At 41.5% G+C, this 17,005-nt stretch overlaps 1 protein-coding gene across 1 annotated transcript in view; it reads right to left on the bottom strand.

Annotated features, from left to right (window-relative positions):
- Positions 1-4,224: 4,224 nt before the first annotated feature.
- slit3 (slit homolog 3) overlaps positions 4,225-17,005 on the bottom strand; it is a 227,439-nt gene continuing 214,658 nt past the window's right edge. The window contains 6 exon segments of the mRNA XM_084009985.1: positions 4,225-6,130; positions 6,240-6,445; positions 6,617-6,774; positions 7,247-7,407; positions 7,921-8,075; positions 16,685-16,815. Coding sequence (XP_083866111.1) covers positions 5,877-6,130; positions 6,240-6,445; positions 6,617-6,774; positions 7,247-7,407; positions 7,921-8,075; positions 16,685-16,815 — 1,065 coding nt within the window. The 3' untranslated portion in view covers positions 4,225-5,876.

Genomic DNA, 17,005 nt, shown 5'->3' with positions numbered 1-17,005 from the left:
TGCAACTTACGACTCTTGAGGTTTTGTGGTGTGAATAGAGAAATGGGGGAGGAATCAGAGGTGGGGAGTAAGAAAGTACAAATACTTAGTCACTGTGGTTAAGTGGAATTTTCACGGTACTTTACTGAGTCTTTACGACAACTTTTTACTTTTTCTACCTACATTTTAACAAATATCGGTACCTTGTATTTTTCTTATTATAAATAAGACTCAGATTCAGTAAGCCTTGCACTTGTACTTAGTTACTTTCCCCCTCTGTGCTTTTGCTAGTGGCGGTATTGTGGGATTCACATACTGAAAGGTCAGACTAAGAAAACCTTTTTAGCTCCCTTTTAATGAGCCACTGTAGGTTTGAACAGTGGCTTCTCCAAGTTTCTCAATAACATGCATATACTCCAGTCGTGTTTCAATACCCAATGTTGTGCATCCACATTGCTAAAAATAATAACATTAAAAACATTAATTATACTTGAAAATGCCAGTATAGACTAAATGGACTTGGTATTTGAACATGGTCCTGATGGATATGTTGTCTCAAAATTAATGATTGATTTCATTTTATTTATTTATTTATTTTTTTGCATTGCAGGCAAGTGGAAGATACTACTGACCATTATAGTTTAATACTTCTAGACTGCTCCCAAAATGTAACTGAAGATTCTAACAGACCATCCCCAGCGTGAAAGCATTTATCTTTTGTGTCAGGTGTGAAATACTCTCAGTTTTAAACCAGTGTCCACAGACAGCTGAAAATAATTGATTTCTTACGTATGAAAAAACAAATCAAACTACCCATAAGAGCTTAACATTTTTTAACAAGAAACGGGATGAGTAGCAAACACATTAAACACCAAATATATACAATAACTGATATTTTTGCTTGGTGAAAACATTTGCCATGACACAATATGCTGCTAAATATCTGCCACACAGTGTAGCACTGAAAAGTAACCCTTCATTTTGTACCTTGGTACGACTATGAATACTTACTTGAAGCTCATCTTTAAGGCTTTAGCTTGACTTCTGATAGATTTGATAAGCAAAATGGTAGTTACCTTCAATGTCCACTTTTGTTCCAGTTCCAAAAAAGTATCTCCCCCACATGGCACGTCCCGGCATCAGAGGCTGAAATCTTTTATGGGCTCCACGGACAATCAAGGTTGGTTTAGGATGTTGTCGCTCTATCAGGGCTCTCTGTATTTTCCTTGTTCGAATCAAACAAGTAGCTAATGCTTGTCTTTAAAAACCATACCTCTATACATCTTAATAGTAAATAATGTAACATCATGTAACCCTTTTTCTCTTCATCTGGACCACACTATACGAGTGAAGACCCTGTTAGACAGCGATCTATATCATAGACAAACACATTGAATACAAGCAAAGCAAAGCTACTACCAGGTACTGGTTAGATCGCTCTTTTGCGTCTCTAACATAATTAGCTGTGGCCTTAATTGGCGAGCCCAAAACCATTTGCCTGTCTGTGTAGGTGCTGCATTTGGCTTGTTGTGTCCAAGGCAACAGTGCTCAATGCTGAAGGAAGATAGAACTTTCTTCACTGATAAAACTTCTCCCAAGTAGCCTATATTTCAAGATTATGCTAAAATATTGTGCAAACAATTTATGAATAGCCTAAACGTGCTCATGTGCGTCCATAAGATACGTTTTCATCTACAACAAATGACAGACAATATTCTAATACAGTCAAGACGGTGTGTGGATGTACTCATTTATAAATGAAGGATAAGGGAGAAATAACAGATCTGACAGTTGTGGTAGAAAGGCCTTTTGTTTCCTGTGAGGCGGAGGACGAAGAGCACCCAATTGGGTCAAGGAGAGGACATATTTCAGTACAGCATCACTGATGAGTAACAACCTGGCCAACAACGACAAGTTGACAACCTCTCTAACCTCCAACATCCTGTTTAAAACAAGTCCGGTTTGAACAACGGCCAGCCCAGTTTAGTGTAGCTGCTGCATGTGGCTTTGCTCTTTTCAGGCTGGTGTGCACACATCACTTTCACACAGTGCTGTGACATTCAAACAATTTGTATTTATGAAACAAACTATATTTAAACAATTAATGATACTGACAAGTCATTACCCAACATGATACTGTTGCAGCAGGGATGTTAATAATTGAAATGCTATCAGTTAAACAGATAAAATAAATATTGAGAACAAAAAACACTGAGCAAATCTCAAGAGGAGGCTTGAAAGAAGAATAGCTATTCATCAACACTGCATTTATGATAAACACAATGACGCCACTAACACGTATGCAGTTTAATTGGTCCATCTATGCTAAAATATAAATTTTTAAAACTGATGATAATTTAAGCATACATTTAAGTCAGATTACTTGCGCTGCATTCTGCACGTAAAACATAGTCTCATCTCTCTTAACATTGTTGCCATATTTTGGTTGGACATAGTTGGTTTTGTAAATTCCCAAATAAAAAGATAACCAGGTTAAATGGTGTATATTTGTTGAGCAGTTCGGATTTCAGTCGTCATGCTAGCAAAAGACCAACGCAAACGACAGACAGAAAGTGACTCACCGCTCTCCTTTTCCCATGAAGTATTCATATCATGTCTGTTTGTTGACGCAAATCCATCGCTGCTCGCTAGCTAGTCTTACAAAAACACGACGGACATCATTAGCGACACTGAAAACGTGCTGTAGACTTCTCCCGACCGTCTCATTGTAAATACAGTAAGTTAAACGTGCTATCATTGGCTATGAGGTCCGAACTTACTTCACACTTTATAGTTTCTTTCCTAGAGGCCTGTCCGTTCACACTTTCGTAGTTAATCAACTTCACCTGGCCTCCCTTTCGTCGACTTCTGTAAGGGTGCAATACCATGTTTGACCATACGGACCGACATTTGCTGGCCCTATCAGTCCAGGGAGGCGCTGTTTCACTCATTTGAGGAATACAAAAAATGGACAGACATGGCTGAATAATAAATGTATTTTATATGAAAAAAAACAAGCTGCTTTCACAATATATATATATATATATATATATATATATATATATATATATATATATATATATATATATATATATACACACACACACACACACACACTGGACATGGTTATGGGACCAAAAGATATTGGTCCTTGATTAATACTGATGGGACAATGACACAAAACATTAAGTTCAGACTCAGACATGGACGATACGTATAGTTTCAATGTGTTTAATTTGAACATTCAACATAAGTATCAATTATCATCACTCACATATTCATGTTGGGGTTTTTTTTGGAAAAGGAGAAGGGAAAACTCTGACATTAAGGTTATTTTTATTGTCAATAACTAATAACTAAGACGTTTGATTAGTGTTCACAATGAAGAACTATACCTTTAGGATCAGGAAAAGCAGGGACATATGGATCAAAATGGGTGAAAGATTGAAGCTGAAGATGAGAATGGGGGCAAAGAATGAGAAAAGGGGGACAATGAACAGCTGGAGGAAATAGGAGACAATCTCGGGAAAAGACAAAGAAAAAAGGCAAAGAATAGCAGGGAGAAGAAAAGAATGTGATCAGAGTGACAGATGTGGAAAACCATGACAATGACAGACGAAGATAATAATACTGATATGTCTCAAACCCAGAATATTAGAGCTGTGAATTAACTGGAAAATGTGTGACAATACATTGCACCTGTTGTAAACCAAGCAACAATGTATAAAGTAAACAATACAGTAGTAGTTACATTATAGTCTTTTGCTATACTTTTAATCACGTTAGTCATTTATATGTGGTTGAAGTCAAAGGTTTTTTTTTACAGCTGTGTTGTGGTACCTCGGCCCAAACAAGGACTACTTTGCCTCAGTAGGCAACTGAGTTGTTAATGTGGATGTTTGCTGTGATCAGACTAGAGCACACTGTCTTTTAACTGCACTGACACTTATTAAAACCCAAGCCGACTCTGTCAGTTCAGACATTTAAACATAAACTATCAAAAAGCTTCACCCTTAACTGAAAAGTGAACATTTTTGAAATACACGCTCAATGGAAATATGTTTTTTTTTGTGATGCACCATAAAAAGCACACCAAACAGTTATCATACAACACAGTGAATGCGTCACAAATTAACACTGTAAGAGGAAAAACATGGGTTCTTGTTGATGCTGCAGTTTCACATTTAACATGAAGCTAATATCAACAAATAATTAATACTTAAAGCGATGCAGCATGATTAAGGCTTCTGTTTTTTTTTTACCCAAATAAATCGTTTTGGAATTCCCACACATTTCAAAGAGGCCTGCACACACTACCTGATGAAGGGCCATGGGTATTTATTTCCTGTAAGCATTATTTCCTCTGGGAACTAAGAAAGGCCACCATATCATTTTGATTCTGTTGTCATGGAGATGAGTACCGTCATCCATCCAAAAATCACCAAACATTCAGTCGCAGTCGTTGACAATATTGCAGCAATATTTTGGAATTTCCAAATAAGTACGCCAAGGCACTTGCAGTTGTATAAATCAACCATTTCCGTACTTATCCGTTAAGGCAATACATTTGACTTTGGCATAACGACTTCAATCGAAATGGCCTTCCTGAAAATCAACTCATGCTGAGCAGTCATTTAAGAGCAGCTTAAACCATGTCGAGGAAATTTGATGTTTTCGCTCCAGAGGTTTAACATCTCACCTTGCTGCAAAATCGTACCCGAGGGTGCACCGTGACATCATTGATGGGGGTGATTACAGAGCAGCAGAGCGTAGTAGTGACCGCAAACAACTACACCCAGCAGTGATGCACACTCAGCAATTCTTTTCAGCATGGCGTTAAGTTATTCTTTTTTTTAAACCTATGCTATGAGCACAGGTAAAATCAGGGATTTCCTTTGTATCTTTTTTAAAACGGATTTTAAATCTCAGCAGCTAACAGGTGTAGGTCTCAGCATGATGCTGAATGTACAGTATGACTTCTCTTCTATTGTTGCTTTGAATGGGAATTCCTCCCTTTAATTCCTAATGGATAACAAACACCCTTCAGATTTTCATTTCAGACCTCATGTGGCTCCAAGTCTGGTGTGCAACAGCAAACTACAGGATAACACCCCATGAGAACAATGTGTTGAATTATCTCCGTGGAAAGAGTCTTTTCTGGTTTCGCAAAGAACTCCCATGTGAGTATGATGTCCATTATATAGTGAAGCAGGTTAGCTAGGCACGTACAGTTCCCTTTTCCCCTCCGAGAGGGAAGCCAACAAAAGACTGCCACCTTTTTCTTGATGTGGAATCGAGGGAGCTCTTCTCTCCCAGCCCTCCTCTTTCAGTGTCCAAAGCCTCCCACACATCAACACTCACATTAACGTCATGCAAATACACTTTGAAAATATAGAATTCATTGGGTTAGGGTATATATTTATATAGATTTATACATACATATAAATTCATATACTTTTAAGGAATGTTAATCTATTTTTCTGTGTATTTTTCCCCCTTGCAAGGTAAAAAATAGCTTTCCATACTATGTAACACATTATATAATCAACATATTAAAAAAAACACAACTTATCAGTCCTTTTATCATCTTTTGGAAAAAAAAATCCATAATAAAAATAAGTTCTATGCTTTTTTCCTCACTTATATCTTACAATATATTTTCTCTCAGTCAAAAAAAAAAAAAAAAACACGCACACATGTCCCATTTTTGTTTTCGTTTGTGGTTTCTTCTTGGCAGCAAATTGGCAGCGGTCAAACTGAATGTGTATAAAAAAAATCCCATAATGGTTGGTGCTCATCAACGTGGAAAAATCTCAGACCGCCAGCTTCGTTGACGTGTAGAATTCACAAAATGGCAGCGGTGGGTGTCGCGAAAAACACACTAACAAACGGCGCTGTTACAACGGGCACTTGGAGCAGCCGCACTCCAGAGCAGTTTCCATCTCTTCAGAGTACGAGGTGCCGTCGGTGCAGCGGAAAACCGCCTTCCTCCTTCTGCTTTTGGTGACGCCACAGCAGACGCCGGGGGGCGCCGCCGCCTGGCAGGATCGGGGACAATCCATGCGGGGGATCTTGGTGGTGGACGTGCATGTTCTCATCGGGTGGTGGCGCTTCAGCTGCTCCCTCACCATCTCTCCTTGACATGTAAGCTCTGGACATAAACAGAGAGAGGCCATAAAACACACACATCGTAGGCTGTGTTCTGGTATTTGTCAAAGTAGCATCATTTCCATCCCCTCTTCTAATAAATTCCATTTCACCTGTGTCACAGGTAGGCCCGGTGTACCCGGGCTGACAGTGGCAGAATGACTCTCCTCCCTCGGATACGCGGCACTCCCCGTGTCCGCAACGCTGCCCCCTGCAGGCGGGAGACTCCTGCCGCCGATCACAGTACTGACCCTGGTAGCCTTCGCCGCACTGGCAACTGTAGGACTGACCCTTCGGCACACACAGGCCATGAACACATCTGTGATGAGGGGAAGAGGAGAGGGAAAACAGGTTGGAGAAGATAGCCATGCGGAGGCAGGAGTCATTAACCTCTTTGTTTGCAGTGGAAACATGCAACTACTGCGGCAGCAAGGTTAAGTCTATACAGTGCACATGACTTCCTGAGGCCGTCTCCGCTGTCTCGGCGTACCTGCTGTTCTGACAGACGCTCGGTGCCGTCGTCTGGTCACACAGGGCACCGCTACGTCCTGGAGGACAATCACACGTTACCCCTGTCTCGCCGCCCTCCCTGCACGCACCCTGGGCACACACGCTGCAGGAGTGACACCCTGCGAGAATGCCCTCTCCCTGGTGAAAGCACAAGAAAGGGAGAGAATGCTGTCACAGGAAGCCGACTCGAGGGGTCTTTTAACTCGAACAGAAGAGAGCCGAGGGCTTGTAACCTGAAAGTTTGATGTTGCATGAATGCTACAGTCTTCACCGACGCAGAAAATAAGAGATGACATCTGTTATTCTTTTTTACAGCGGTTACCAGTACGAGTTTGTTGCTTACACTATGAAACTGTACTGCTTGTTTGGTCTGATCTTAAACATAAAGATTCCCCAAAGAAACAGCATCATAGTCAAGCATTAAGTCTGCTTTCACTCACAAAACATAACTTATTTCTTTGCTGATACCACTGTTAAACTTATAAGATATGACAAGTGTTGACACCAGAAGAGGTTATACATTTCTCAATATGATGGAGCTCCTTTAAAGCCAACCTCAGATACACCATTCTGCTTATTTTGCCAAAAGATTCTCAATTTTCCTATTTACCTTGCCTTCGACTCCTTGCACTCGAGCTCCTCCCGTGGCTCGGTAACTCAGGTCCTGAGGCTCCCCGTTGATTCGGACGTTGTGGATGCATCCGTTAAAAGCCTGAGAGGAACGTTCGGGACCGGCTCGTAGACCTGAGGCCACTACCTGGGACGGTACGCCTGGAAAACGGAGCAGAACAAGGCAGGAAGTTATGGAAAAAGAAGAATGTGGATAAAGAGAAAATGAGAGTTGAGCATAGGGACTCAAATGGGATAGAAGAATAGGAAGAAGATAAAGAAAACAGAGGAAAACAAAAGCAAAGGTGGATTGCTCAGTTAAAACACTTAACTTATCTTAAAGTAAAATACAAAGTTCCAGCAAGAATATGGCATCAAAGCACTCACTATTGCACAACATTATGCATATTTTTAGTACTTGAGAAAAAAGACTGAATGTGCTCAGGGAGAAGTTGAACAGAAACAGTTCTCCATCTCCTCACCACATCCCTTACTGCGATTTAGTATGTGTGTGTGTATTTGCATGCTGTGGGTGTATTTGTATGTACCCATGCGTGGCAAACGTGATCCCAACCACAACAAGGCAGCGAAGGGCAGAAAACAGTAACATCTGTGTGTTCAGAACATGTGTCGACGGCCGTGTACAGATGTATGTGTAAATGGCTGCGTGCGTACCTCCTATGTAAAGTTGGGTGTTGTGGTCGACGGAGGGCTGGCGTGCTAGCTTGCCGAGACTCTTGGGGGAGCCGTTATCCACCACCAAACTCAGCGAGCGGTTCTGAATCAAGAGCTCGACTGTGTGGAAGAGACCGTCGTTCACCGACTCCACGCTGAAACACACACACAGAGGAAAAAAAAGAAGGAGGGATTTTCAGTATGGTTCCTATTATGATAAATTACTGTTGAATCTGACACCAGAAAGCAGAATTAGGGAGGAGTAAAAAAAAAAACACATCATAGCGCAAATTGGAAATGCCGGACACAAAACAGACTCCAAACATTTTCAAGTCAAACATATTTTTTTTTCTCTTTGTTTTGTTGTGTTTGCAAATTGACCAAACCAAATGAAAATGAAAATGTTATTCTCAGACATAAAACAGACTGATTACATCCTCAATGCAGTGCTCTCTTGGAATAGATTATAATGTGCCGTCGATCTAGGCCATGGCTTCTTAACGTGGGGGTCGGGGCCCAGAATGGGTCCCCTGCTTATGTAGATGGCCTGGAGCCTCGGGGTTAAACTAAATTTATTCAATGTAACGGCCAGACTCAACCAGTAAAAAACGTTCAGAGGACCTCTCACTTAGAGCACTGCATTTGGATTGATGAAACCAATGTTTCCACTGCAGAGGAGCCTGCAATGAACCCGGAACGTGACCTTCTGCACCACGCCTGACCCTGAGAAGAAAGTGTGTGTATTTGTGTGTGAACTGTGTGTGTCTGAGATTCCCCACTAAGTGGTTTTTTGCTGGAGGGGAGACAGACAGCTATAGAGACAGTGGTTTGGCACGGCCGACAGAGGGAGAGAGCGAGAGTGAGAGACAGAGAAGGGGAAGAGAGGTAGGTGGTGGGGTGGTAGAGCTGACTGTGCCTCCGTTATTCCTTCCCTGAACCCAGAGAAAACCAGCAGAACATCAAAAACACAAAAGAACAAGTGAAGCCACTCTTTCCGTCGGTGGTCTGCTTCAGACTCCCACAGCTTAACATGAAGACAATGCATCCCTTTGTCTGCAGCCGTCCATCGGCTAACTAGCTAAGGAGCCTGAAATAAGCTTTGACTGACAGCAGTTTATAGAGCGTTCAGATTACAGTGATGTTACATTAACAGCCAATGGAGCAGGGTTGTGAGTTCTGGAGGCGGGCCATCGGGACGTCCATCGGAAATCGGGATACGAAAAGGAGAAAAACAGGAATGGAGCAGATGCAGTAACTTTAGTAGAAGAGGAAGGGAAAGGAGAAAATCATCACTAAAGAGATGGAGAAAAAGAGTATGGCGATAAAGAAGAAGATAAATGAGGAAAAGGGACTGAATATGAAAAACTGAAAAAACATAAATCCCCCAGCTGTAAATAGTCAACAGTGAATGTATACTGGCGGACCTTTAATGTTACAAGTCTTATAGAAGTACGGGTAAAGAACATACCAATAGGTATTACAAAGAATCAAGACATTATTATTAATTATTGATTTACTTTCAATTGTCTAATTTGCACTTTGCCCTACGTTGTGCCATATTCGTCTTGTCATAATAAAACAATTTAATTAAATAAAAGTTCACAATCAAATACATTTATGATGAGAAAATGCAAATCTGAAATTGAATCATTAATTTCTTGATGAGTAAAAAAACTATTTATGTAACCAACAATGGCAAAAAAAAAAATCTGTTTCTCAACATCAATCTTCACTGTAGACTCAACACAGACACATACATGGTTTCCATTAGGGGCCATGTAATTTAATAATGGTCTCAGACAGGCAAAATAACGGCCTGCTAGCCTGAAAGATTAGCTATCTATCTCACTACCTCCTCTCAATCCTATCTTCACTTTGTATTCCCTCTCATGCATTACTTTGTCTCTTCTTCACATGTCTTATCCTTCTCTTCTTTCATTTCTTTCACTTCATCTTCCTCCCTGGTTTCTCCAGGTTTCACCTCTCTTTTTGCTGTGCTCTGCAGTCCTTTCCCTCCCTTACAACAGTCATTTATACCCCTTTTACTCCTCCAAGCCTCCACTTTCATTTAAGAAGCACTTCATCCCGTTTTAAATGTATCCAAGTGTCTGGAAAGTTAAATTAAACAAGCAGCTCACACCGACGAGGACATTCTCAAAATTATCTTTTGCACAGGTTTGAACTTCACACACTCTCTTTGGCACAATTTACGCACACATGCACACACACACACACACACACACACACACAAACACACACACACACACACACACACACACACACACACACACACACACACACACACACACACACACACACACACACACACACACACACACTGTGAACCTGTTGTGACACTAAAGTTCCACCGGGTGGCAGTACATGACTAATGGTCAGCTTCCATGGCTGAGAAGATGCCAGACCTGCAGGGTTGTGTTTGTGTGTGTTTGTGTGTGTGTGTGTGTGTGTGTGTGTGTTTGTGTGTATCAGGCTTCATCAGTGTTTTCAAATGTGGATGTTTTCCATAACTACATTGAGATGTGATGTGCATACTACAAATATACAAATATATGAATGCATATTATATTTATCAACCACAGGTTGATGTATATATTTTTGTGAATGTTGTGTGAGGAGCATTTCTATTTTTTATACATATATATATATGTATATATGTGTGTGTTGAGTATGAGCGCATACATAAGTGTGTATTTCAGGTTCTCTGAAGTCAGTTGTGTTGGCCCTGTGTTTGAGTAAAAGGCGGCCCATTATGGAATTCAATAAAAAACAAACACGCAGCCGTAATGGATTTCAACTGCCTCTCTTTCTTTCTCTCATCGTGTTTCACCCAAACCCACAGGAGACGTCAATTTCCTGTAGGTCCAGAAACAAATACACCCTTAATGAGCATGCGCACGCGCACACACACACACACACAGACACACACACACACACACACACACACACACACACACACACACACACACACACACAAAGTAACTTCACCAAAAAAGAACGTCCTCAAAACCAAAAACTGGCTTGTTTTTAATATAACTGAATCAAAAGCAAAACCAGCAGTAATTGCAGGTCGTGGACTAGCCTATATCTCAAACTGAATCAAAAAAATAGTTGGATCAGAAACAACCACACAGATCCACTTACACTGTTAAATCTAATTAGGCACCGCTATCATTTACTTGCAGTGTTTCTGAACCACATTTGCGGTGTGTGTGCGTGTGTGTGTGTGTGTTTGTGCTTTTGTGTGCCTGTGTGTGCATGATTTTGTTAATATGTACGTGTGTGTTTGCCCATCTATGTGTGTACATGCAAATGCAGTCTTGATTACATGTGCATGTATGTTTCTGTGTGTGTGCTTCCATGCGTATGAGCGTGTGTGTCAAGCGGTATCTGTGTGTGAGTGTGTGTTTAGCAGCCCAATCTGATTAAAATGATGTTCAGCAGACAGACATCCCAGTCCCATATTGCCGCGGTAACCTCAATTAGTCATTGCTGAGACGGCAGCTGCTGAGCAGCGAGCTCCTTTGCTGGTTTCTTTCTTTTTTTTTCCAGCTTTGCTCTAAAGCAGGCCGGCCGCTTTGTGCTTTTCAGGAGTGGATGCGTAGCGTTTTCATGAAGACCTCCAGGAATGATTGCTAGTTGGTTAGTTGGTTCAGGCCTATAAGGTTTATTATATTAAGAATATTTGTCCTGCCTCTGAGTGTCTTAATCCTATAATGTTCAAGGATTGATCTCACTGCAACAAACTTCCTGTGTTGGACTAGTGTTGATTCAACTTTGTAGTGCTTCTTTCATACTTTATCTATATCCTATCTTATTTTCTTGGCTGGTTTACTATTGACTTCTAAAATAAAATCCGTTTGCACTGTAAACTTTGGAGAGAAAGTTTGTCTCCTTAGAGGACATGTGGAGGTTCTTATACTGGCCCAAAATATGAAAGTACAAAACTAAAGTCCTTATTGTTTAATACCGACTTTGATTCAGTGGCGGATTTTGTAAGTATACTTTGTCCAGTAGATATAGCATCCACCCCTTAGTCTGCCATTTCTTTCTCTACATCCCTTTCCATCTTTTTTTCTGTCTGAGCATCCATCATCATCATCATCATCATCATCATCATCATCATCATCATCATCATCATCATCATCATCATCATCATCATCATCATCCCTCCTCAGCCTTCTTCCATCTCCTCTCTGTCCACTCATTCATCCACCCATCCCTCCATCTGCTTCACTGTTTCTGTCCCATCTTTTTCTTCATGTACCCATCCGTCCCTCTGTTGTCCGCCGATGAACAGCAGTACATGTGCTCCCTTTGACTCGATGGGGGATTAGTGTGGCATTAGTAAAGGGCAGCACATTAATACACAACAAACACATACACACTCTCTCTCCTCACACTGGGCCTGCATAACAACTCTCATCCGTCCCTAATGAGGGCACTGTCCCGCTCGCCCTCTTTGTTTTTTTTATACAAATCACACCAACTTGTATACATCTCTTGTACATTTTTTTTTTACATTTTTGTACATTCCTGCTGCTTTCCATGCTGATTGGCCTTCCTGCTGAGGTTTCTCCTCGGTATTTGCACTACTCTATCTCTTCTCTCCCTCTCTTTTCTATTTTTAATCCAAATTTCTCCGTTCCACTCCTGTCCAGATGTCATCTGTGTAGATGCGCATGCAACAATAGGTGTATGCCCATGCATATCTTTGCGGTGTATCTTTTCCATATGTTTGTTCATGTCCATATACGGCACACGTACTGTTTGTACCTGCCGCTCCACCAGTCTGTTATATAGAGCAAACGTAACCTGATCTCTTCAACACACAGGTATCCAACAAACCAATATGTCAAAGCAACATTGCTGTCAAAACTGACTCGTTAGTCCACCGTTTTAACAAGATTAGTTTTACATGGTCTAGTCACCGCTGCTACGTTCCAGCCCTGGCTTGAGTGAAATGCCCTCCCTCTCTCGCTCTCTGGTTTCCACCCGAGATAACCGACCCAGAGATCGCTCAGAAACATCCCAGGGACTGGCGCCGATCCCTGGCCCTCGGTTGCACAACCGCAGTAATTGCACGGACAGTGCCATGTTCGGGATCTGCCAGAGTTGCTGTGCTCAGATTGTGGTAGTTAAATAGTTTCGCCATTCTGGACAGCATCAGTTGAATGGTGGCAGGACGTTCTGCTGTGCCTGCCTGGCCATGAGGTTCAAGTCGCTTTACAATGCACTTCCAAATTAGGGCAGATAAGCTAGGCCATTTGCAATGCTCAGACTCATGCAATCAAAAAATGGCACATAAAAAAGAAATACATCGAGGCTTGTGGTAAAATGAGCCCAAGGCTTTGGTGCTGGGCCTCGTCTCCTTCCAGATCGCTAATGCTAAACATAACATAGAGACAGTGTTTACTTAGTGTTTCTATTGTGCTGAGACACGGTCCGGGTCCTATGGAGCTCTGTTTCTTTCTCTTGCCTCCAATCGTAATTTCCCTCCGCCTCTTCTTGTGGACCTTCACATGATCCCTCTTACGCTCCAACGTCTCCGCTTGTGTCTTCCAGTATGAGGCTTATGTTCAATCATTCCTTTCTGCTACTGTACACTTTCTTTGCATCTCTCTGTCTTCACCTGTCTGTCTTTTACACTTCCTTTCTCTGTTTCTGTCAGTTTTCCTTGCACTCTGTCTGTCTGCCTGTCTCCCTCTCAGGCGTGGCCCGTGTCAAGTTAACAACACCAGACAAGGATAATTCCCAGACTCACTTTGCGGTTTACTTTTCCCCTCTGCTCTTAACCCTCTTTCACTCCATCCCTCTTCTCATCCTTCACCCCTCTTTCATCCATCCTCCAATTCTCATGGTCTCTTCATTTCGACTGCTTCTATCCATCCGGTGTAGCCCCCCATTTTCTCCTCTCATGGGCAACCTATTCTACCCAGTCATCTTTGTCCTGTTTCCCCCTGCCTTCTGTCCAGCATCAGTCCATCCATCTGTTTTCCGGGCTATATCTCCATATATGCCCGCCTCTCAACGGATCAATCTGTCTTTCTATGTGTCCAGACGTCCCTCTGACTGTCCTCTTCTCTCTCCAATTTGACCTTTTCAACCCAGCCTCCACCCCTCCCCATCTGTGCCATGTAATTACATTAACCCCACAATTTCATTCTTTCATTCCTTCCTCTCGTACCATCCCTTCTCCTCGTCCTCTTCTTGCCTTTTACAATGTGTCATGTATTGTGAACAGTCCCACATATTCTGGTTCATGTCATATTTGGGATTTCACCATGACTACAAGCTATCGTTCATGTTAAGAAACAGAATGGAAAGTGAACAAACAATTACAGGAAACTAAATGTTGTTGTTATGGCTAACAAGACTGTATTGCTACAAGACGACCTCTTGGTATATATCCGCCCTGCCAAAGCCTCTGTGGGCCGGTGATGGTCTCTACCAGCTCCAGGGCTACTGCTCTACATCTGATCTGGCCTAGATTCACCTGCAGGGGTAAATGCAGAATCACAGTATTATTATAATTAAGCTGTTTGTATGCATCAGTTTATCAAAGGTCAAAGAAGACCGAATTCATAATCGCCAACACAATGCTAAGCAACTAAATAATCCCACACTCGTATGTAGATGCGCTCAATATAACTTTTAAAACACTGCTGAATATGTCATCACATGATAACACTGGTGGTATCACTGTTGATGTACAATGCTGTAAAACAACCGAAGCTCAACTCATTTTCAAAATCAACGTTGCATGTCCATTTGTCTAATTATGACTGCAGAGTAACTCAAATAGAAATAAATGAAAAATATATGCCCATTTTCCTGTGGGTATATGACTTCTTAATACAAATTCTAAGACTATACAATAAAAGAGAGGGTTTAAGTGAAACATGATTGGAACGGCTTATGCAGAAACATTCTTGCCCTTGAAATAGTGAATGGTGGCTTATATTTTATTCTCCCAAAGCTACTTGCAGGATTTAAAATATATCATAACGTCCTAATCCTAAAGTCAAATTTGTTATGAGCTGGCTGCATATTATCATCAGAAGCAGTAAGGCTAGTACTTCCTCCTCCTCCTGTGACCTTGTCTCTAACCAAAACCACGAAGCCAGACGTCACATGCTAAGAAAACCACTGATTGAAATACAAAGAAAGAAGAACGGTGAGTACATTAGAAAGCAATAATCTCTCCCTCATTTCTCCTCCTTCCTCTTCATCCAATTACAAAAGCATCTGTCTCTCTCTCTCTCCTCCCTTCCTTCATAATTACCACGCCTGGTGCGATAACTCAAGAGTAGTACAAAAAGCATTTTCAGTATTTATATAATACTGAAAAATGTATTTTCATAGGTGGTATAATTGCCAAAAAAATAAGACCTTGGTGAAAATGATTGGTAGCTTCTGTCTCATACCGCTGGTATTGTTGGGTCTTTTTCAAGTTGAAGGTTTTTTTTTTGTTCCTTTCCACGCCGGACTAAATGTTGGAAGTTGTTTTTCCATCCGTCTTCAACACCTTCTATTATCTGCTGCTGTGAGGAACTCTGGAAACATCAGCTCTATTTGGACTGGCAGAGCCGTGCCCACTCCCTGCCTCGTGCCATAAAACTCTGTTTTGACATTAAGTTCTATGGTCATGTAGACGAGGCTTCGTTCTACAGCGTGACTGCCTCACAGACTTTCCCAGAGGAAGTCTCGAGGCTGACATATCATCTTGCCAGTAAGCCTCCAATGATAATGCAGAAGTTTTACATTATCAAGTGTTTTGTATGGTCCGCACTATTGCCTGCTCGGTTCTTGTGAACTGAACCCCCCTCCAGACGACCCAATGGATCGAATCTTGTATCATATGTCTCTCTCACATCTCTCTTCCTCTTTTCTATTTCCACAGACAGTATAGACAGAGAAGCAGACAGAATCAATATGAGCCAATCTGCACCAGACAAAGACAGACATAGACCCTCTCTCTCTCTCTCTCTCTCTCTCTCTCTCTCTCTCTCTCTCTCTCTCTCTCTCTCTCTCTCTCTCTGTCTCACTACTGAAAACATCCTCATGTCCTTTTCCTGCATTATGAAACCGTAAAATGTATCATATAATATGCAAAGGTCTACGCGGACAGAATGAGGACTTGTGTTTCCACTGACCTGTAGAAAGGTGTTCATGTTTGCTAATAGAGGGAAGTGCTCACTCACGGATCTGCTACTGTGTGTGAGAATATGCCGGTGAGCATTGCCAGATCAGCACTTACCGAGAACTCCTTACATTACTGTAAATAAAAACCCATGTGTGTGTGTGTGTACATTTTGAACACTACCTTGAAGCTCTGTAATACTTGTTAATATTATACAGCAGAGTCACTTCATTCAGTGGATAAATATAAGTGATTAAATGTGCGTACGTGTATGTGCCAAGGCAAGACGTGTGCTTAACTTGCCTTGAACCTTTGTACCATCTGAATCCAGATTATAACTTTTTTCCAAGTGAAAACATGTAAATAAAACACTCAAAATAAATGTGCATGTATAACTGAAAGTAGAGTGAGGAGTGTGCATACATAATTGAGTTAACAAGAGTGAATGTGTGAGCATTTCAACCTCTTAAAAACTTTACATTCAACATAATATACTGAGTATAAAAATATGGCAAATCTTTCATTGTAGAAGGTGAGAAAGTGAGGTGGTGTGTGTGTGTGTGTGTGTGTGTGTGTGTGTGTGTGTTAGTGTGTGTTGCCTACCTATAAACAGTGGTGGGTGGGTAGTTGGCGATGTCATAGATGAGTCGTATGTGTCCCTGGTACAGCTCCAGTGCCAGGGGGTCGTGGTCCTCCTTGTACAGTAAAATACCATTGTCTTTATCAGTAGCCACCTGGAGAGAGAGAGAGAGGTCCGATAAGAAATACAGACAAGAATATTTAAAGATGATACTGATGGGTGATATACCTGATATCAGGGGTTTACAAGTCTGACACTCAGACGAAGCTAGGAAAAGGCGCCCACCTCCCCCCGTTAGTTTACTTGCTCAGTTCCCAGATGCCTGTGATGCCATGATTATGTTA

The sequence above is a fragment of the Eutrigla gurnardus genome (assembly GCF_963514095.1).
Source record: "Eutrigla gurnardus genome assembly, chromosome: 5".
Taxonomy (NCBI): Eukaryota; Metazoa; Chordata; class Actinopteri; order Perciformes; family Triglidae; genus Eutrigla; species Eutrigla gurnardus.
This window is presented reverse-complemented; position numbering and strand designations above follow the sequence as displayed.